The sequence below is a fragment of the Cenococcum geophilum genome (assembly GCF_001692895.1).
Source record: "Cenococcum geophilum 1.58 unplaced genomic scaffold K441scaffold_63, whole genome shotgun sequence".
In the NCBI taxonomy this organism is placed as follows: domain Eukaryota; kingdom Fungi; phylum Ascomycota; class Dothideomycetes; order Gloniales; family Gloniaceae; genus Cenococcum; species Cenococcum geophilum.
The window spans coordinates 773,562-797,809 of NW_027137621.1; the positions used below are offsets into that span (position 1 = coordinate 773,562).

At 36.3% G+C, this 24,248-nt stretch overlaps 1 protein-coding gene and 1 non-coding gene across 2 annotated transcripts; both read left to right on the forward strand.

Annotated features, from left to right (window-relative positions):
- Positions 1-6,409: 6,409 nt before the first annotated feature.
- Positions 6,410-8,067, forward strand: K441DRAFT_681552 (uncharacterized protein; the record flags this gene model as incomplete). The annotated part of the gene is made up of 3 exons (XM_067651486.1): positions 6,410-6,921; positions 7,074-7,954; positions 8,063-8,067. 3 exons carry the CDS (start codon positions 6,410-6,412, stop codon positions 8,065-8,067), a joined length of 1,398 nt encoding a protein of 465 aa, XP_067498352.1.
- A 1,783-nt stretch (positions 8,068-9,850) lies between these two features.
- On the forward strand, positions 9,851-9,995 carry K441DRAFT_t32. Its single transcript has one exon. It is a non-coding gene; the product is annotated as a tRNA-Thr (tRNA).
- The last annotated feature ends 14,253 nt before the right edge of the window (positions 9,996-24,248 follow it).

Genomic DNA, 24,248 nt, shown 5'->3' on the forward strand with positions numbered 1-24,248 from the left:
ATATACTAAACACCTTTCTTAGGAGTTAGAATATGTATTTAATAGACTATATATAACCAACTACTAATACTATACTAAGACACAAGGTTGTAGCCTGGAAGGCAGTATCAACACTACTCTTATATATCTCGCATACCTCGTATATAGCTTAAATGAGTCATAGATTAAGTCATAGACCCTACGGTTAGGACTCTACATTTGTGTATATATTTCACCTAATTTCCATAAATTTAGAATTAAGTCGTTTATTTAATTCTCCTATATTACAAAGCTTACAGTTATAAGCCCGGATCGCACTACCTGCTAAGCAATTAATCTATTACCTTATTTAAGAAGTCACTACTTCTATTACCTTTATAAGTATCTTAAACTTCTTCACCTATTAAACGAACGGACGATCAACCTTAACCGACGACCGTACCCAACCGATAACCGACGACCGACGAATCAAATTAAAAGTTTAAAACGTTAAAATAAGGTTTTCGCCAAGACGCCAATTGGACCCTACCTAACCTATTAAAATCCTAAAAATAACAACCACTAACAAATCAAAAATTAACGTTATCCTTAACTAGCCATCTAATTAGATTTAATGGTTTTTTATTATCTAAGATACAGCCAAAACTAACAAGGTATAGTAGTATGTTAACCTATCTAAAAAGAAAGATAAGCTTCTAAAGCTAGAACCATTGCATTAACCTATACTAGCGGACGTACTTCCTAATACTATATTAATAGCTTAATTAGACCAAATCAAGCTCACTGCCTATAATTAGCTCTATGCTAAATATAAGGACGACCTCTAAGTATATTAGAAACAAGAACAGGCTATAAGAGACATTAGTAACTACATCGTCCGATTAACATTAGTAGCCTACCTTCCACTTATTAATGGCCTCAACATGGTACACAAACGGCTTTAAGCATTAAAGACTGTACTTACCCCTACCTCCTTAGGTTAAAAGCACGACGTCCTTAATTAATATACGGCCCTAAGAGCCTATAATAAAAAGCAGAATATTAACAAATAGTTAAATAGCTAGCAGAACGTCTATAAGCTTATAGAGCAATTAGAGCCACTAAATATGCAGGGATTTAGGCCACACTATAATTTCGTTTAAGTAATTAAACCCATCTCTTCTAGTTTTATAGAAGCACTAGAAGTAGACCTTATTAGGGAAAAACGGAAGGACGAAGACGCCCTATCTATTATTAATCTTATTAAGGAATTTAAGAAGTACTACCGCATGCAGCAAGCATCCTCTACCTCTACTACCAATAACTCTGCCTTTATAACCCTTTAAAACAATTCTAATTCCAATTCCAATTTAAAATAGCATAAGGAATGCGTATGCGGCCTCATACATTAATTTGGCGACTGCTACTACATTACTAAGTAGAAGCGCCCTTAAGGATAAAAGCCAAACCTAGATATCCAGAAGGAAGTAGATAAAAAGATCTTATCTACACCTTAGATTAAACGCATCGTTAATTAAATCTAAAAAGGCATAAAAGAAGAATAGGGAGTAAGGAAGAATACAGAATCTATAATTAATTTTAACTCTAAAACCCTACCTTCTACAACATCAACTAGCCATATTACCGTGTTTAGTACTAGTTAAATTCTATTTAAACTCCAGAACACCTAGATACTTAACCCCAGCGTAAATACACACATCTGTAATAACGAAGAAGACTTTACCTTCTCGTACCTAGCAGTAGAAGACGACTACCTAATTGCTGGCGGAAATTTCGAAAAGATTTAAGCTTATAGAACAGTAACCATTACCGTTAATACACCTGCTAGGAAGTTAAAAATAAAGCTATCCTACGTAGCACTAGCACCTACCTTTTTTATAAATATTATATCACTTTTAAGAGCTACTAATAACTATATCCATTTTAACTTAAGACGAAACTTACTACACCGTCTAGTAACTAGCGAAATAGTATACTATGCAAGACGACTAGGGGGCCATTGGGCACTAATACACAGACAGCCTACCCTAAATTTAATAACTTAATCGACCTTCTTAACAAGAAGACATTAACTAAGTAGAATAGCCCGTAAACTAGTCGGAGCTATAGCTACAAAATAGTATAAAATACTTGGCTATGCAGGACCTAACGCTATTAAGCAGCTTCCTAAGCACGTTAATAGCGTAGAGCTTAAAGAACTAATTAATAAATGAGCACCGCTTAAAGTTAAATGTAAAGTTTGCTTATTAGTAAAGCACACGCAGCAGATCTCTTAAAGACAAGAATATAAATTTCTAGCCACTTAACTATTTAAACGGCTCGCATTTAATATTATTAGCCTTAGAGAACTAGGCTATAACGGCAATAGATATATTATATATTTCTATTGCACATATTCTAAATTAAATTTTATCTTTATATCTAAGAATAAGGACAAAGCTACCGTCCTACCTACTATTTATAAGACACATTAATTAATTAAATTACGATTCTACTAAGACGTTATCTTTTTCTGGAGCAATAATAAACGAGCTTTTAAATAGACGGGAGATACCTTATAGATATAGTGCGCAGACAAAGGCATTACCTTTAAATGTTAAGTACCATATACTAAAGAACAAAATAGTGGAGCTAAATAATCTAGACGAACCCTTATAGAACAATTAAGGGCTATATAGCTGGAATCGTCCTTACCCCTATTTCTAGGACTAGAAGCTTTCCTTACTACTAGCTACACATTTAATTAAACCCCAAATAAGCAACTAAGGTGGAAAACTCCATACAAAATCGCCTATAGTAAGACGCCATCTCTTACCTATATGCACGTATACGGTTGTAAGACCTATACGCTAGATAAAAGAGTTTAAAAAGGAGATAAGCTAGCTCCTTATACATTAATTGGACACCTAGTCGGCTATAATTTAACTAATATCTACCGTATCTGGATTCTAAGTCTCTACAAGGTTATCTAAACTAGAGATGTTGTATTTAATAAGACCTCGTTTTATAACTCTAAGGGTTAAGACATTAACTACTTACTAAGGGAAGTATTAAAAGACACCCTCTAGATAATTAATCTACTAGAACCTCTCCATAAGGATAAGTCTAAGGATAAATCTATTCTATATAGACCTACCTTAAATATAAATTAAATAACTACACCTAAATTAAACAATTCGGCAGAACCTCCTATAAAGGATACTAAGTAGTTACTAACTCCTAGTAGAACAGTATCTTTAGATCTACTAGAAACAAACACTATACTAGGAGGACTTTAAGACGATATCTTAGATATAATTAAAGAAGCCCCTACCTAGCTAAGCTTACCAGAACTATTTAATAGAGTAACTAATATAGCTTTACAAGCTAATGAAGTCTTGGCTAAACCTTCTGCCGACCTTATCCTACTAGAAGGATCTAAATTAATTTAACGTTAAGCGTATACGACAGCATTAGCCAATCTATCTACCCTATTTAGTTACTACGCTGGATTTGCTATAGGACTAGTAAAGAATATTAACTAAACTAGATCCTTATCTCTATATTAGGACAATCTTCCTTCTAAACTAAAGAACCTTTAGGAGCTAAGAAAGTATCTATTAACTACTGGCTTCTAAAAGGCTATAGAAAAAGAATATAACGACCTAAAATACTAAGGGACATTTAAGACTATACCAAAAGAAGAAGTAAGCAATAAGTAGATCCTTTTATTAAAATAGGTCTTTAAATACAAGCTTAATAGCAACGGCTACCTATAAAAGCTTAAAGCTTAACTGTATATCCGTGGAGACCTATAGATTACTAAAGAAGAGACCTATGTAGCAACCCTAGCTGCTTAAATATTCCGTGCCCTCATGGCTATAGCAGCCGCATTTAATTTGGAAATTTAATAGTATAATGCCGTAAACGCATTTATAAATGCCAAGCTCAGTAAACTAGTATACTGCTACTGCCTAGAAGGATTTAATTAAAATGGACATATTTTAGAGCTACTTATGGCGCTATACGGACTAAAAATATTACCGCTACTGTGGTATAAAGAGCTTACTAGTACCCTAGCCGAATTTGGATTAAACCCTATTCTAGGTACTAACTATCTATTTACTAATAGACGACTTATTATCTACTTCTATATAGACGATATTGCCGTTCTATTTACTAAAGAGGACCTTTAAATACTAGAAGAATTTAAAGCCAAACTACTATACCAATATAAGATCCGTGCATTAGGAGATCTATAGTAGTTTCTAGGTATTTAAATTGAACAAGATTAAGTAAGTAGAAAGCTCTAGCTCTGCCAAGACTCCTATATTAAAAAGATAGCCAAACGATTTAATATTTAACTAGGTAGATTTCCTAAGTTATTACTTTCTGCTAAAGAACTAATTCCGTCTAACTAGTAGATAAGCCCTTAAAGAACACTAGCCTACCAGTAGTAAGTTAATTCTCTTACATACCTCGCCGTATTTAGAAGACCTAATATTACAAAGACGCATTCTAAGCTAGCTAAATTCCTTACTAATCCAAATTAGGAACACCTTAACGTAGTAAACTAAACTATTACCTACTGCCTCGGAACAAAATCTATAGCTATTAAATACTTAGGGGAAGCTTTTAGAGCATACGTTTACTTTAGAACCCCTAAAGGAGAAGATATTACCTTTTACAAGGCATCTAATACAGCATTTGCAGACTATAAAGAGACTAGACAGAGCTCTTAAGGATACCTATTTATACTATTCGGAGGGCTAATTAATTAGAAGGCGACCCTATAGCGATTAGTAACTCGTTTAACTACTAAAGTAGAACTTCTCTCGCTATCTACCGCTGCCGTTAAAATTATCTAGTAGCAATAATTCTTTAAGGCAATCGGCTTTAATTTAGAACGCGAATTTACCCTACTATGCGATAATATGTAGACTATACACCTACTAAAATAGGACACACCAAAACTCAACACTAAACTTCGACATATTGACGTCTATTAGCACTGGCTTAGACAGAAAGTCTAAGATAAAAAGATTGATATACGATGGGTTCCTATGGACAAAATGCCTGCTAACGGCCTTACCAAAATCTTACCTTATTAAAAGCACGAAGCATGGATACAGCAGCTGAATTTGGTAGATATTCAACATCAGATTAATTAAATCTATTCGCAATATCCGCAATATCCGCAATATTCGCAATATCCGTTACGGTTACCCCATCCTTTTGCTACTCCCAAATTGTATCCAAATTTCCTATTTTGGTATAGTCTCTACCTTTATTTTTGTTTTCTATAGCTTCGACTACACCATTAAATCTAAGGGGGTGTGTAACCGATTACTGACACTATGCTGAGACACAAGGTTGCAGCCTGGAAGGCAGCATTAACACTACCCTCGTATATCTTGCATACCTCGTATATAGCTTAAATGAGTTATAGATCAAGTCATAAACCCTACGGTCAGGACTCTATATTTGTGTATATATTTCACCTAATTTCCATAGATTTAGAATTAAGTCCTTTATTTAATTCTCCTACACTGTAAAGCTTACACTATAGTTCTCTCTTTATAGTAAATCCTAAAATATAACTAGAGTTAATCTATTAGGTACTTACTCTAACGTTACACTAATTGTCTATTTATCTATATACCTAGCCTATTAATAAGTTCACCGTAATATTTTCTATAAGGCTTTATTATAAGTATCTTATTAACTATTATATACTATAACTATAGTAGTAAATATATAATAAAGCCTTGTAGTAGATACTATAGTTGTCACGGAAGTGGGCACGAGCTGGAATACAATGTACTAAACAGGGTAGTAATTGAAGAAGGCTACGTACGCGTAACTATGCGTGGTTGATATAAAGACATTTGGATGCAGAACAGAACAGAACAGGTCAGGTACGGGTATAAATAGGGGTTGTAGGGGAACGTGCGTAGGTGTCTCGGGACGAACGTGAGCACGGGTCAAGACCGTCAAAACGCGCAGAGACGTGAGAACGTGTGAGTCCCGTGACAATAGTAGACTTATTAATAAACTATATATATAGATAAATATAATAAAAAATATATAACTCTAGAGTAAGTACCTAATAGATTAACTCTAATTATATTCTAAGATTTACTATAAAGAGAGAACTATCTAAGTAGGGACTATAGTCCTTTAAATACGTATCCATACGCCTAAGAAATCCCATTATTACCTAAGGTACGTAAGCCTTTACAAATCTTATAGAGCTTATAGAGCTCGTCATGTGACCTCGCTAACCACTCGTTACATGGCTCCACCCGCAGACCACTAATACACTTTCCATCGCCCTTACAACCCCTCGCCATGCTCTCCCACCAGCAGTGTTAAACCAACGTCCCCCCTCCATTTGATGACTGGGGTGAAGTTCTTATTGCCAGACCGTCCCGATTTTGCATCCCCACAAATGTCCAATGGCGACTCTAACGAAGATTGGGACGACAAAGATGACCAAGCCCAGCGATGGCATCCATCTAGTCCATTCGATCCTGTGATACCACCCGGACGACGGATTTACGTACGCTCTGATTCCAAAAGACGGCGAGATCTAGACGGTGAAGAAAGACTCGGGAATGAAGACAAAAGTCCTCTCAATCATCAGATACGGAAGCTAGCTAAAGACGTGGACATTGCCTATTGGAAAAAGAAGATAGCCTTGAAAGGGTTGAAAACGACCCTTGAGAAGCGGAACAAGAAATGGTTCCGATCGGTGACCATTTCTGACAGCGGGATTTCTGGGTACCACTATCCCCATCCGTCCCGAGTACTGTCCACAATGCTGGAACGCATTAAGTCCCTCAACAACGAGAGATACGGCGCATATCTCCAGGTTGAAGCCAAACTTGTTGTAAAGTTGAAAGGCGTTCTCCGCACTGAAGCTTTAAGGGTTTTCGAGAATGGAGACTATGAACGAAGCCAGTAAGTATTCTTTGATATTTATGATTGACTAGCACTCATTCTCTATCAAGTCTCCTCTCTATTTGTGGAACTCCTCCGAACGGCGCCGGTATTTATCTTCATATTCTCTGGCTTGAAAGCGATCCCCGGTTTTACTTATATGTTGGTTAAAGTCAAGAAACACAACAGAGAATCCAACATCATAATGATCCTAGATATCGCGAGCGATACAAATCGCTTCACTACTATGTTTGGGAGAAGCTGGGGCCTAATGTGAAGTCTGCATGNGTTATGCTCTCGGCTCCTGGACCTGACGTTCTGATTGACCCACTCTCATTAAATCTTTTAGAGATGTGGTGCAGTCTCACTCTTCAAACTCTCCCAAAGGATACGCTGGCGCAGTACCTTCCATGCGAGACGCTAGCACCCCAGGCAGGCTGCCACTTGAACCTTGCATCACCGCTCAGCCAAAGTGTACAATCAAAAGGCCCCGAAGCTGACGGCTTGGGTAATTTATATGCTTCTGATGATTCTCTTTTCAAAGAGTATTTCAAAGAACGTGTGAGACAATATCGCGAGCTGCGGAATTCGAACGACCCTTTCTTACGCGATTACTGGTGGGACAACGCAAAACGAGCAGTAAATGCTGCAAATAAAACCGTCCGCGACAGAATTCGCTCAGAATCCCTGGAAGGAATGGAGCTACCAATCGCAATTCGCGTTAAGAAGAGCACTCAGACATTTTCAGTGGGTCCCTGTTTACTCAGTGTGCCTATAGAACTTATAAGACTTGCTCCAAAGAAAATCTTGCACGTCCAATGCGTTCTTACAGAAAGCCCGGACAATGATTGTTACGCACAGGCGAGTCGTCGTTCTGATGATGCGTCGCGTCTACTAGTGCGGATTTGCGGGACAGATGTAGATGGAAAGAAGTTCGACGGCATAACATACTCGAACGGCCAAAAATGCGTATACAAAGCTAACACTTTGTTCGATATCCTAGCAGGAAGGAGTCTTACAGAATCGCGCAATTTGCCACGGCGCTATATGTGCTGTAGGCAAAATAGTGGAAGATTAACAAAATACACTTAGAATGAGAAATATAGATTTGGGCAATGCCATAAATTTGTCAAGTGCTATTATATACTACGAGATATTATAGATTAGCTAGGAAATAGGAACGTTAATTAGCAATTACAAGGCTAGAGAAATAAAGGTCAACGATAATTATACACCAAGCATAAACGAATAAGTCGTAGCACATTTTCTTTTGGCCTGTATGAAGAACACCAGAGGTTTAACGACCCCAATATTTATTAAATTTTCTAAAAGTTGGCGAACCAAGTCTTTTGGTAGCATTATACTTAAGGGGAAATTTTCAAGATTTTATCTTTTACTGGCGTTATGTTATTGCATTTTAGAAAAATTGCTTAGTCAGAAAGTGTCCCACGACTTATTCGGGTATGCCTGACACCCACTAAATGATACGCGTACACCCCCCAATTAATACGCATACACCCCACCTTATTTAGTTTAGACGCTTCCTTATTAAGTTAGATGTTTCCTTATTAAGTTAGAATATCACGTGCGTTTGACTTGTTTGTGCCTNCATCGCGAAAATTAAAGTGCGCGCCATGTATGCAACATCACGATTAAGTCTTAATTTTAGTTATAGTATAAGTAGTAGAGTCTAAATTTGGATCGCGACTGAGTCGCTTAATTGGATTGCGTAGTGCTTTATAAGGCGTCGCGCAAACTGATTTAGGGCGTGTTCGGTTGCAGCTCCAGACTGAATCTGGAGCCTCAATCTGATCTGGAGGTGTCTGTTCGGTCAATCTAGCGACTTTCTGATCTAGAGCTCCTTCAGATCGGCAACCGCGTCAAATTCGCACGCTTTACCATATATAGTAGTTAAACTTAAGCTCTTGGCGTCAGATCAATCTACAGCTTTTTTCTCTAGATTAATCGTTAAGTCAAATCTGGAGCTCTGCTTATGCGTTTGCCCACCATACCTCCAACCGCCACCACCCTTACCAACGACAGATTACTACTGCAGCTGCAGGCCTATACGATGTCCTCTTAATTAATTCTTATTGTCACCATTCAGATCCAACCAGGCAGAAGACATCGCTAATCCTAAGCTCCATCTAAGGCCTTTTATTAGAACGATTAACCAAACAGTCGGCTTTATTTTAGATTGAGTACGACTAACGTGGCTAACGGGGTTTTGACCGCTCCCCCAGTTATGACCGTTTGGAAAATCAAAGTGAGCCGAAATGTTAATTTGGTGGAAAACAACTAACAAAAGTTCCAAACGGTCATAACTAGGGGAGCGGTCAAAACCCCGTTAACTACGTTACCAGATTAAGCGCCACTAATTATCTTCTAATTGACGCCGGTGAAAGCACGGATCAACGTCAGATTGAAAAAGCTCCAGATTGCAACCGAACACGCCCTTTTAGGTGCTGCCACCTGCTTCGCGCCCACGCGCACACGCGCCCACGCCCGCGCCCGGTACGACCCAAATTAACACCTCTGCTTCGCATTCAAGGGCCTGCAATTATAGAGCGTCGCGGCAGTCGGCCAAACCCTACAACTGGCTCTGCAATTGCCAATCGCGTCGACAGATCTACTCGTAGAGAGCCCTCAGCATTTGAGCGAAATACTGGCTACACCATTAGCTCGCACTTTGATTTTCGTAATGCAGGCGCAAACAAGTCAAACGCACGTGATATTCTAACTTAATAAGGAAACATCTAACTTAATAAGGAAGCGTCTAAACTAAATAAGGTGGGGGGTGTATGCGTATTAATTGGGGGGTGTACGCGTGGTGTATAATATTGTTAACCGAAATAAAAAGGCTTAAATTAGTTCCCAATTTTCTTTTTTAAATAGTCGGTCGAAAATTGATACTTTATAGCTATAATTAATATTCATTTGTGACTAAAAAGCCTTTCTGGTCTAGTTGGTTATGACGTCGGTCTCGTGAGTTTGTTAAGTTGGTAAAACCTACAATTCTAATTAATAATAGATATGATATGACTTCGAGCATCGAAGACATCCGAAGGTGGCCGGATCGATCCCGGCGAAGGGCATTTCTTTTTTAAGTGAGGACAGTCCTTTTTTAAATGAGGACAGTTCTTTTTTAAATATATTTTTCTCGGAATTTAGAGGGTATTAAACGGCCTAGAGCCTTCACAGTGGACGAAGCATGTTATGTCGGTTAAGGCAGCAAGGCACCAACACCAACGAATGCCCCTAGATAGCAATACAACCACCAAAAATCATCAAAATAATGACTGTTTCAACTCCAAATCGCCGTAAGGCTCGTAAGGAGGCCTCTACGCACACTCGCACTCGTTTTTATAACCTCTACGACGACCGCAGGCCCGGTGAGACCGTAGATAATGTATGCCGGCGCATTAACTTCACGCATAGCACCCGTACGGCCGAGCGTATGCTTAAGCTTTGCAGAGAGATAGGCAAGCAAGCTAACTACCGCCCTGGCAAGCACAGATCCGGCAAAAATTAACGTGTTATTAGTAATGAGCAGCTTAACGCTATCCAGAACGAAAAGAAGGGCATATAGATGGCACCTCTTAACGCTATAATGCGAAAACACCGCATTACAGCCACCGTACGAACGCTATAAATATATAATAAGAAAAACAAGTGGAGGCGCTTTAAGATGGCTCTTTTAGAAGAATAGAGGCCTATAAGAGTAATACGAGTGGGAGCATAAGAATTATACGGTTAATAACTTTTGGAAGTTTATATACTTTATGGATAAAGCGCACATTAACCCGCATTAAGAGAGCTCTAAGTATATCTATAGGAAGGAGGGAACACGCTATAAAATAGAGAATTTATAGCACTTTAATAGGTATAAGGATACCGGCGCACGCCTATATATGGCAAGCGATATCTTATAGCATTATATTAGTAAACTATAGTTTTATAACAATAAAAACGACTATATAGAAATCGTTAAGCCCCCCTATAAGCTATGCTACCGTCTAGTAATAAAGATAGAGGAGGATTACTAGTAAAGGCTCTTAACGTGGCGTGCAGAGTAACCCTATAGTGTTAATGCGAAGCTAAAGGGCAATTTAATAACCTAAAAGTACTATACTAAGCGACTCCTCCCCGGCCTTATTGCCACCCTTTATAAGTATAAGAGTAACTTAGAATACTAGGAATATACAGGGAAATACATGCTCTAAGAGGATAATAATAGCTCGTACGGTATATGGTTAAAGAATAACGTAGCCAGCCTAATAAAGGAGAGGGCTGGTATTTGGTGTCTTAAACACCTAGTATAATCCCCAGATCTTAACCTAATTAAAGGCCTCTAGAACGTCTTTAAACAACGTCTTCGGCAACGCTATTACAAGTAGAAAACACTAGAGGAGCTTAAGGAAATAGCCCATAAAGAATGGGATAGAATTCGCAATTCTATAAATAGCATATTAAAGATTCGACGGCGTATCGCCGAGATGCTATAGCAATGCAAATTGCTACGGAAAACGCGTGGCGAGCGCATCCGAAGCTCTTTGTGGTAATTAATATTGTATTATTTTAATGCAGAAGCAATAGATTTAGGCTTATGGACGTTGTTTTATAATAAAATACGTGTAATAAGGTCTGGCGTTTGAAATGGCTGCCTTGCTGCCTTGCTGCCTTAACCGACATAATATACTTCGCCCACTATACCTTTAATAAGCTAGAGCTAGTAAAGGAGGCAATAATCATAAAAGATTGCAAATATCCCCTCTATATATATACTTATTTACCCGCTTAATTATATTACCTAATAATTAAGCTAGGCGAATAAGCGATATAATAAGAGGACTTTATCAGTTGCGTAAACTACGTAATTAGGTATATATAAAGGGTTTTACTATATCTTTAGTTTTATCTATAACGTACTTTATTTTCAACTTTAATTTAGCTAATAAGTTTAACAAGATTATATATTAAAGACTTTTATTATAAGCCGGTAATGCATAGTAAGGGAAAAGCTCTTACTATATCCAACCTAAAAGAAGACCAAACTAACTAAAAGATCCCTAAAAAACACCTAAAGAATCCCACTAAGATGTATATATCGTAGGGAAGGTATATATTAAATAATAGTAGTATATACTTATACGTAACCGCTAGAACTACGCCTAATAATAGCTATTACAGAACACCCCTATAACACCTTACATATATCTACCTATTTCCACCAACTTAGCAATCTGACGGCAATTTACGGCATTCTGCTATATTCTACCAAGTTCTACTAAATTTTATTAAGTTTTGCTAGGACTATAACCTAAACCCTATTTTGCCCTATATATGTATTAACTAAGCAACTAAGTTAACAATATATACCCTTTCTTCCCGTTTTCCTACCTTCTTTCCTTACGCAACGTCTTAATTTTATTACACAGTTTATGTATATAGCTTAATAATATCTACTTTACTATATATTATCGTCGCTTATACTCACTCTATAACATTACATTATATTAAACCTATACTACCTTACCCTACCTAACATACAGAACAACCTAGAAGCCCCTATATCTATAATTAATTTATATAATATATTTACTAAATAAATAAAGGGCCTGCAATAGGCCTTTATAGATACCCTTACTTAATAAAAGGTTTAACACTAAGAAATAATTAGATCCCTAAGAAAAGAAATTAAAGAAATCCGCCGTAACCTACTATCTGCTATACTACCGCCCCCACCCGTTCCTACTAGTGTTAGCCTATAAGTACTAAATGAAGAAGACATGTCTAAAACTGGCTCCTTAACCCTAAATTCGCCAATTAGTGCCCCTGTAAAGAATCTAACTAAATATCTCCCTAATCCTCCTACCTATTTAGGTAAAAGGAGCGAACTATACTTCTTCCTTAACTAACTTAAGAATAAGCTAAACGGTAATAGTAATTACTACCCCACCCCTAATAGTTAACTATATTATACTATAAGCCATCTAACAGGAGACGCTATGGAAACTATATACCCGTTCTAGCTAAACACTATAAAAAAACTAGTTACTATACTAGAAGCATCTTATAGCGACCCTAACTAAATTATAATAGTATAAAGGAAACTAAATAAGATAATATATAGCTCTAAGAGCTTCCCATTATACTTTACTAAGTTCTACCGCTATGCTAAAGAGACTAAATAAAATAAACCCGCCTTAATTAATCGCCTAGTAAAATCCTTAAACTTTAAACTAAAGGCTTCCTTTATAGGAGTTAAGCTACCAAATACCCTTACTACCTACACTAATATTATTAACGGCCTATATAATAATATACTACGCCTTACCCTAAAACATATACCTTAATACTCTACCCCCTAGCCGTCTAAGACCCGTAAGGACCTAAACGCTATAAATATTAACACTAAAACCCTCTCTTACGCCCTAAAAGGATCTATTAAACGTAAACGATGTATTAAATATAGCCTTTGTTTTAAGTGCGGAAGCGATACTTATATCTTAAGTTACTACTCTATTCCCCTGCCAAAAATAAATATTTAAATAACTAGTATAGGCAGTATACTACTATCCCAACTATATAAAAGAATAACTAGTATAAGAAACCAATCGCCTTAACTAAGCTCTACCTACTAACCCCAATTATTATCTAGCTCTAATATGTTATATAATAAGCACCACCTATAAGGATAAAGCTATAACTAACACGCTATAAGAACTCCGTCCTAATTGCCTCTAAAAGGAAGGTCTTAAAGCTAAATTACTTTCCGGGACGGCTCTACCTTAAGATCTTATTAAATGCTTTGGATGTTATAAACTCTAACTCTTAGGATTATAGCATAACCATTAACTACCGCCTATAGTAAAATAATTAATGGGTTAGTACTTAAGTCTTAATTAATATAAGAGCCAGCAGTATAGGATTTATTAATAAGATCTTCGTGTAAGATAATAGTTTTACCCTAACCCCCCTTAACTAACATATTAACGTATTTAGATTTAATGGTAAACGCACTATCTTAGGCCGTATTACCCACGTAGTATTCCTAAAACTCTAATACCTAAACTACAAAAAACTAATTAGGCTTTTCGTTACCACCCTAAGTCACTTAGTAATCCTTAAACAACCCTAGATAAAGCTATATAAGGTAACTATTAATTAAAACAACCTTAAGATTCTATTTACCGCCTCCTACTATAAGCAGAAGTACCTTATAACTTACTACTTAGACCTAAAACCAAAATCTAAAAAATCTACTAAGATCTACTAGCCTAAGAATTCCACTAAATTCCACTAATATCTACTAAGGATCTAAAAATTCCACTAAACCCCATAAATAGACCCCAAGTACTATACCGCCCCACGCTAAATAAAAGCTTAAGCTTACCATATAAAAGTACTAGAAGGACTAGTACTCTACTATAAAGAGCATACTTAAAGAACCCAAACCTAAATTTAACACTAACTCCGCATTTAATACTAAACCTAAAGCTAAACAGGAAGCTATATAAGAAACTATAGACAATTTAAGCGAGCTTAGCACCCTAGATATCCGCATAATTGGAGCTACCCTACTAGCGCAACTTGTTAAGAAACCCGAGCATACAATCTTCGCTATCACAACAGCTAATATTAAGAAGGCCTTAGCACCAAAAAAGCACACTAACCCTGCCATAAAGGTACTAGTAGAGTATTATTATTGCCTAGATGCATTCTTATAAAAGGAAGCTAATAAGCTACCAGAACACCAACTATAAGATTATACTTAAAGAAGGAAAGCAGCTTAGATTTAGACCCTTATACGGAATATCCTAAAATAAACTTTAAGTATTATAAAAGTATTTAGACGAGAACCTAAGTAAAGGATTTATTAGAGCAAGCTCGTCGCCTATAGCCGTACTAGTAATCTTTATTAAGAAACCCAGCGGCGGTCTACGCTTCTATATAGACTACTAAGCTCTTAATACCATTACTATTAAGAACTAATATCTAATCCCGTTAATACAAGAGACGCTAAACCGACTAAGTAAGGCTTGTTACTACACAAAGCTCAATATTATCTCTATATTTAACCATCTCCGTATTATAAAAGAAGACAAATAGCTTACTGCATTTCGTACCTAATATAGACTATTTAAATACTTAGTAACACCCTTCGGCCTTATAAACACTTTAAGCTTGTTTTAACATTATATAAATAATACCCTGCGCCCCTACCTAGACATCTTTTATACTACTTATATTAACAACATCCTAATATATAGTAATAACCTAACTAAATATTGGAAACACGTTAACCTTATTCTATAAGCCCTATACGGAGCTAATCTATAATTAGATATAAATAAATACAAGTTCTATAAAACGGAAGTTCTATACCTTAGACTCCTTATTTTTATAAACGGTATATAAATAGACCTAAAGAAAGTTAAAGTAATTGTAAACTAGCAAGAACCTAAGAACGTTAAGGATATAAAAGCCTTTATAGGATTTACTAATTTCTACTAACGGTTTATTAATAACTTCTCCGCCTTAGTTTTACCCCTTATAGCTCTAACCTAAAAGGATAAAGTTTTTATCTTTAATAAGGAATATAAGAAGGCCTTTACCTATCTAAAGGTTATATTTACTACTATACCTATACTCTAACACTTTAACCTAAACTAAATAAGTGTTATAGAAGCTAACTTATCTAACTACGTTACTAGAGGCATCCTATCTTAATATAATAAGGATAGAGTATTGCACCCTATAGCATACTTCTTAAAATAACTAAGCCTAGCTAAATATAACTACAAGATCTATAATAAGGAATTATTAGCTATTATTAGATGCTTTAAATAATAGCAATCTAAACTAAAAGGCGCTAGATTTTTAATTAAGGTCTTTAGTAACTATAAGAACCTATAGTACTTTACAACTATAAAACAGCTAAGTTATTATTAGGCCCGCTAGTTAGAATATCTATCTTATTTCCAATTCTTAATTATATACCGCCCGGGCGTCTAAAGTTAAAAGCCTAACGCCCTAACCTAACGCTTATAAAACGCACTAGCCCTAGAAGAAGCGCGCTTTTACTAAAATCAGACCCTACTTTGCCCTAAACTATTTAACCCTCTTACTAAAGACCTTACGGTATACGTCCTTAAAATAACTAATTAATTAATTAAACAGATTATAGCTAATAAATACCTAAATAATAAGTTTATCTAGGAGACGCTTAAACTAATATATAATGGCATTAGACGCTTTAAAAAGATTTCTCTAAGTAAATACGAAGCCTATAGAAACCGCTTATATTACTAGAACCGCCTAGTTATACCTAACTATAATAAACTTAAGCTTAAGCTCCTTAAACATATATATAATTTACTAGTAGCTGGCCACCTAGGCTAAGGAAAAACCCTAGAACTGCTCTAATAAGAATACTATTAGCCGAATATACACAATATAATATAAAGGTATATCTCCAGCTGCTATATCTACCGACGAGCTAAAGCTTTGCATAAGACGTATAACGGCCTCCTAAAGCCACTACCTGTTTTGGACTAAAGATAGAAGGATATCTTAATTAACTTTATTATTAACCTCCCCGTAAGTAAAGGCTGTATAAATATTATAGTAGTTATAGACCAACTATCTAAGATAAGGCATCTAATCACCTGCTCTAATATGTTAACGCCTACTATTACCTAACTATTCCTAGATTATATATAGAAACTCTATAAACTCCCTAAAACAATTATCTCCGATAGAGGCAGCTAGTTTATCTTTATATTTTAAAAAGAACTAACTACCTAACTCTATATTAAAGCACTGTTATTTATAGCATACTACCTAAAAACGGATAGTTAAATGGAACGTGTAAACGCTATAATAGAATAGTATATTTAAATATATACGTTATACTTATAAGATAACTAGATTAACTAGCTTATATTTACTAAGTTTACCGCAAATAATTCCGTCTTAGAAATTATAAAGGTCTCCCCATTCCTAGCTAACTACGGCTAGTATCTATAAATAGGTTTTAAACCCTTTAGTAATATTCCTCGCCCTACTTATTACGCCCTATAAGTTATAAAAGTAAATAAATTTATAAAGAAGATAGAGGAACTATAACGGTTTTTTACTAATAAAATAATATAGGCCTAATCTATTTATAAAGCCGTAGCGAATAAGAAACGAACCCTAGCACTAGCCTACTAAATTAGTAACTTTATCTAGCTAGATACAAAAAACCTAAACATAAAATAACCTACTAAGAAACTTAATTAGAAGAACGCTGGCCCTTATAAGATTAAGAAAGTTATTTCCTCTTACACCTACTAACTAAAGCTCCCTAATATGGTTAAAATCCACCCCGTATTCTATATATTAGTCCTCCACCCCACTACCCCTATATTAAACGCCCTGCCTAAACAGATATAAGACCCTCCCCTATTAGTTAAAGTAGATAGTAAGAATAAGTACTTTATTAAAAGAATTAATAATATTAAGTGTAATAAACGGAAACGCTAATATATATATCTTATAAAATAGAAAGGCTTTACTAAGCCCTTATAGGAACCCGTTAACTCTATAGGACTTATATAAGCTATAGAAGACTTTTATAAACTCTACCTAAAACTACTACAGCCCTATCTCGCAAAAGCTTAAATTTAAAGTGGGGGTACTATTATAGGATACCCCCGTAACACCTTATACACATCTACCTATTTCTACTAACTTAGTAATTAAAGACTAACCATGAAATGGCAATCTAATGGCAATCTAACGGCAATCTACGGTATTCTGCTATATTCTGCTAAGTTCTACTAAATTCTACTAAGTTCTACTAGGATTACAACCTAAACCCTATTCTGCCCTATATATATATTAATTAAGTAACTAAGTTAACAATATATGCCCTTTCTCCCCGTTTTCCTACCTTCTTTCCTTATATAACGTCTTAATTTTATTATATAGTTTATATATATAGCTTAATAATATCTACTTTGCTATATATTATCGTCGCTTATACTTACTCCGTAACAATAGCCCTCTATAATAAGTGTTGGTAGGGGGGGTACTTGGGCAGTCTCTTTGAGCTCAGCGACGTGTCACGTGACAGCGCGCGGGCCATCGTGTAGATATCTTCTCGGGGGGGCCTTCGAGCCCCTGAGCTTCCTCATAGAGCATCATATGTATCATTCCATCAGCCTGCTCAGTGCCCTGACAATAAGAATAAGCGAATACTATACTATAAAGTAAAAAGACCTTTATTAAAAAGGCATCTAATAAAATATAAAGCCTATTAGATATATTTAGTATCTAAAATTATAGGGAAGTAATTATTAGCTATAATAAACTAATATAGCTAATAGAATAGCTCCGCTAGTTTAGTAAATCTTAGGCGCCTCTTTAATAAACTCTTAATTAAATCCTCTAATAGCTAAATAAAATTATAAATAAATAAAAACCCTTTTTATAGGCAAACTATACCTAAGCCGCTATAGCTGCGCTTCTATAGTATAGGGAACCTACCCCCCTTAAGATATTAACTAGGTATATAATTATAATATAACTAAATATAGAAAAGGTAGAGGGATTTAGGGGATAATTAGAAATAAAAGTCCTTATAGAGATTTATAAAGAGGTATATAACACTATTATAGTCTAATACCTTAGGAGCGGAGATATTAAAGGTACCCTAAAGAATTAATAGGTAAAGAAATAAGTTATAAAGGTAGGGGATAGGCTAAGAGAATATATTAATATAAAAGTACTCTATAAAAATTACTTAGTTAAAGTCCTAGTAGTTTTTATAAGCCTTAGGGTAAAAATAGGACACTAGGTGGATAATATAGTAATTATATAAAGATAGTAAGATAAATAGAACGCCTTATATTAGGACTTAAAATTACCTAAATTTAATAGCTTTAATAGAAAAATATAGACTAAGTATATAATAAGAACAATAAGAGGATATAAGGGTCGCTAAAGACTTACTAAGAAGACGCTAAATATATGCATAGCTTCCTTATCGTTAGCGCATTTATACTAAAAATATAAAAACTCTTTATCTAAAAAGGAATAATTATAAATAGCCTTATATATAATATAAGGCTCTATAATTATAAACTACGCCTAAAATAATACTATTAATATATATAATAGGGATATACCTAATCTATATACGTAGTATAAATATACTGCGGCTATTATGCAGGCCCCTATAATATAAGATACTATATAAATTAAGACTAAATAAAATATATAAACTATTACTAAAGTATATATAAAGCATAAGAGAGAGAAGACTGTATTAAATATAGGAGATAAAAGGTAAGGGCTTAATAGCTATAGGAATAACTATACGCTAGGTTATATAAATAGAAATAATAGGTAATAAGCTAGGGGGACATAGGTACCTTTCTATTATTTCCTACTTTTAATACTAGGGCGCTAAGCTAGCTATCCTAAGCCTTAATAGGCTAGAAGCGACGCTATATAATATTATTAGACTAAGTAGGGATATAAGGGCTATATAGAATATAAGGGAGAGAACGCCCTATAGAAAGACCCTTATAGCTAGCTATAGTAAGCTTAAGGCTAGGTTAATTAAAAATTAGACTTAACGTGGTAAATTTAATATACGTAGCTAGCCTATAAGGGGTATATAGCTAACTAGTAAAAATAGGGAAAGAGTTTAAAATAATATTAGACTTAGATATAAAAGGGCTAATAAGAATACAAAATATAGAAATAGAAAGCTCTATATAAATAAGTAGTAGCTAGGGAGCAAATATAGGAGATAGAAGTTTTAAATATTTAAGAGAAAGTAAAAATAGAAGAAGTAAAGAAAGAAAAAAAAGGCAAAGGACCCTTCGTCAGGAAAAAATTTACCAGCATTTTTGCAGCATTTGGCAGCATATTGCGGCCAAATGCGCATTTCGCGCATTGTAACGTGTAGCGTATGGTATCAACTTAGGTGCGGCATACTGCCGCATTTAACAACGCGGTGCAGCTAATTACGCATTTACAGGTACCCGGGTAAATAGCACTTAATGCGCAATTAATATATAATGCACTTTTTACGCATTTTATATATCTTACTTATTTTAAGCAATAAATAATCGTTGCTCTTTCTGTGCAGTTAGTAGTATTTATCTATTCCACGTAATTAGTATACTTTATTTAAAGGCTATTTATAAGGCTAGCAAAATAAATTATATTATTTTAGATAATTTAATACAATATAGCGACGGTTCTCTTCTACCTGCCTACCTATTAACCTACTTGCCTGCCTACCTACCTGCCTGCCTACCTGCCTATCTATCTATCTATCTGTCTATCTATGCCTACCTATACCTACTTATCTATACCTGCTGCCTATGCCTACTGTTTATCCCTACTATCTATGCCTACTGTCTATTCCTACTGTCTATGCCTACCTGTCTATACCTACTGTCTGTGCCTGCCGTCTGTGCCTCCTGTCTATGCTACTGTCTATACCTACCTGTCTGTAATTTGGGGGAAAGGTTGGCTTGATTGAAGGCTCCGCCTAATTTAATTGATCGATTAATTGTATTGATTTGAACCGTTCTCTACGGCCGTTCGCTGGCTGTACATTCGAACGGTGGTCGTCTGGGGTGCCTCCCTAGGAGGCCTTGATTCGATTCGGCGACGAGCCGATATCAAAGCTCTGGTTCAATTCGATCGATCAATTGATTGAATCGTTCGTGGCGTTCGCTGGACGGTCGTTCGAACGGTGGCCGTCTGGTTCTGGCGACGGTCGTTTGGTTCTAGCGACAGTCCTCTACTGGCTGCCGTTCTAGTGCCTTCCTAGGTAGGGAGGATGTAAGGAAGGAAGGATGGGTAAAAAATAAGGTGGCTATATAAGGGGTATACTTAGCAGAGGCATGTGTAGAGGCTATCGGGAATATAGCGGGGACCCGATGCAAAGCCTCCGTACGCAGGGCTTCGTGTAAAACTTCGTGCAGAGCTTCGTGCAGAACTTCGTACGGAGGCTCTACACGAAGCTTTACACGAAGCTCTGCGTACGGAGGCTCCGCACGAAGTTCTGCATAACGTTCTGCACGACGTTCTGCACGAAGCTCTGCACGAAGCTTTACACGAAGCTCTGCACGAAGCTCTGCACGAAGCTCTGCACGAAGCTCTGCACGAAGCTCTACGTACAGAGGCTCTACACAAAGCTCTGCGCGAAGCTCTGCGTAACGTAGGTGATAGGGTTATGACGGCGATAGGGTTATGACGGCGATAGGGTTATGACGGTCGAACCACCGCCTTCCTATTTGGGTTTAACGCCTTCCTAATGTAGTATATTGCCAGTTCGAAAATCAAAATAGTAGCAATATCGTATTTTGAATGCTTAAAACCAAATTAAAAAATCTTTTACCAACACCACAATGCCCCGCTGGCCCCTGCAACCTAGCAGAGAAAAGAAAATACAAAGCGCTATTAATGCCTGGCATTCTGGGCTCTATAAAAGCCAGGAGACTTGCGCAAAGGCCCATAGGGTAGATCCACAGACATTTCAACGCCGTCTTAATGGAAGGCAACATGTAACCGACTACCGGTACTATGCTGAGACATACGACTGCAGCCTGGAAGGCTCCATAGCACTACCCTCGTATATCTCGCATACCTCGTATATGGCTCAAATGAGTCAAAGATCAAGTCACAGACCCTACTGTCAGGGCTCTACTTTTGTGTATATATTTCACCTGATTTCCATAGATTTATAATTAAGTCATTTACTTAATTCTCCCACACTGCAAAGCTTACAGTTATGAGCCCGGATCGCACTACATGCTAAGCAATCAATCTATTACCTTATTTAAGAAGTTACTACTTCTATTACCTTTGTAAGCTTCTTTACCTATCAAACAAACGGACGATTAACCCCAGTTGATAACCGTACGACCGACCGATAAATGAACGGACGAATTAAATCAAGAGTTCGGAACGTCAAAATAAGGTTTTCGCCAAGCCACCAATTAGACCCTACCTAACCCCATAAATTTTATTTTTTATTTTTTATTTTTTATATCCATTGTATTATACTACGTACAATACTGCGCATGCAGCCTTAGGCTATGGCGCTATAGTTCTATATTACATAAAATCCTTTCTAGGCAGCTTAATATGTATCTAGTAGCTATGTCCTAGTAGTTTATAAACCCCTAAATTAGGAGTTTATAGTTTCCTAGTAAAATACTAAGATACTACAACTACTAGGGAATGAGAAAATGGTAAGAAAAACTGTAAGAAATCCTAACCCCTGTCCCTGTCCTTTTGCAATTTATTTCTGTCCTTTTACTCTCTACTATCTTTTACCTAAAAGCCTAGTAGGAGTACCCCCTTCTAGACTCCTATTAAATTTATTCTTCCATAGAATCTTTCTACGCTAGTACTATGTACTAGTTTAGCTGCTCTAAGATTCTCGCAGTCTTTACTATTAGCAAAGTGTTTTTCTTTACAATTAATGCAAAAAGGGGTGGTATGCTTGCAAGGCCTGCCGCTTATTAAGCAGGTAGGACAGCAGTGGTCTTTAGATAGATGTGCAGCCGCATAATATCTATAGGCCCTATTAGAGCATCTGTCTCCCTATATGGCCAAATTTTTGGCAGCTATTACACTTGCGTAGTAGGAGAGACTTTGAGGTATTTTACTACCTTAGTAGCTGTACCTGCGATTGATATCTCTTTTTGCTTAAGGATTTCTTGTCTTTTTTCTTCGTTCTCTATAGTAAAAACTATAGAGCCAAATCTAGTCTGTGGATCGTGTCTTTTTACACTAGATAAGATCCATCTAGGTAGTCCTTATATCCTTACTATAAATTCTAAAAATGACGACTACTAATAAATTAAAAGTTATCCTTATCCTTAACCAGCCATCTAATTGGATTTAATGGTTCTTTATTATCTAAGACATAGCTATAACTAATAAGGTATAGAAGTATATTAACCTATCTATAAAAGACGAGCTTCTAAAGCTAGAACTACCGCATCGACCTATATTAGCGGACGTACTTCCTAATACTATATTAATAGCTTAACTGGGCCGGGTTAGGCTCGCTGCCTATAGCTAGCTCTATGCCGAATATAAGGACGATCTACATATACATAAGAAGAAAAAACAGGCTATAAATAATATTAGCAATTATATTATTCGTACTATCCCTTCGAACGGTGGCGTCCATTTTTAAGTTGGTCCGTACGGGAACACTAAAATCCCTAAGTACAAACGATTTAATTTAGTTAATTTAATTGGCTATTTCTTATCAATAACAGATAGACGCAAACCACCGTACGAAGGGATATAAGTAGCCTACCTTTTACTTATTAACGGCCTTAATACAATATACGAACGGCTTTAAGCATTAAAGACTATACTTGCCCCTACCTCCTTAGTGTCACAGGACACCCCCGTGATACCTTGCACACGTTTACCTATTTCCACCGACTTAGCAATTAGAGACCAACTGCAAAATGGCAATCTAATGGCAATCCAACGGCAATCTACGGCATTCTGCTATATTCTGCCAAGTTCTACCAAATTCTGCCAAGTTCCACCAAATTCTGCCAAGTTCTGCCAGGACCACGACCTGAACCCTATTTTGCCCCATATACGTGTCGACCAAGCAACCAAGTTAACGATATATACCCTTTCTTCCCAATCTCCTACCTTCTCTCCTTACGCAATATCTTAACCTTATTACACAGTTTATATATATAGCTTAATAATATCTACTTCGTTATATATTATTACCACTTATGCTTACTCCGTGATACTATGTTGCGTCAACCACTTACACTACTACCCGAAATGGAAAACGCACCTGAAGCCCCCGTAACGGCCGCCGATATTATATCCATCCTCTAAGAACAAATAGCAAGTATGCAGAAGTCCTTCGTAGAGGCCCTTAAATAACAACAAGTTACCCTAACTTAATAATAAGCCGAACAAGAAGTACGGTATTAGAAAACAATGGAAGCCCTCTAAGAAGAAGTCCGCACCCTTAAGACGCCCACGCTAAGCCCCTAAGATCGATTGCTATTACCAGAAACTAATACGCGGAATGCGAGCCCTAAACTAGCAATAGTTATCCCACCAGTAGAACTGACTACTGTGTCACAATAATCTGAAAAACTACCAGACCCTCTAGTATTTACTAGCAAACAATAAAAACTTTAGTTATTTTTAAGCCGACTTAAGAATAAGCTAACTGGTAATGCTAACTATTACCTAACTAAAGCTAATTGACTCTACTACGCCCTAAGTTAACTAGGAGGAGACGCAGCTGACCTTATTAAACCTCTTTAGCCGAACTT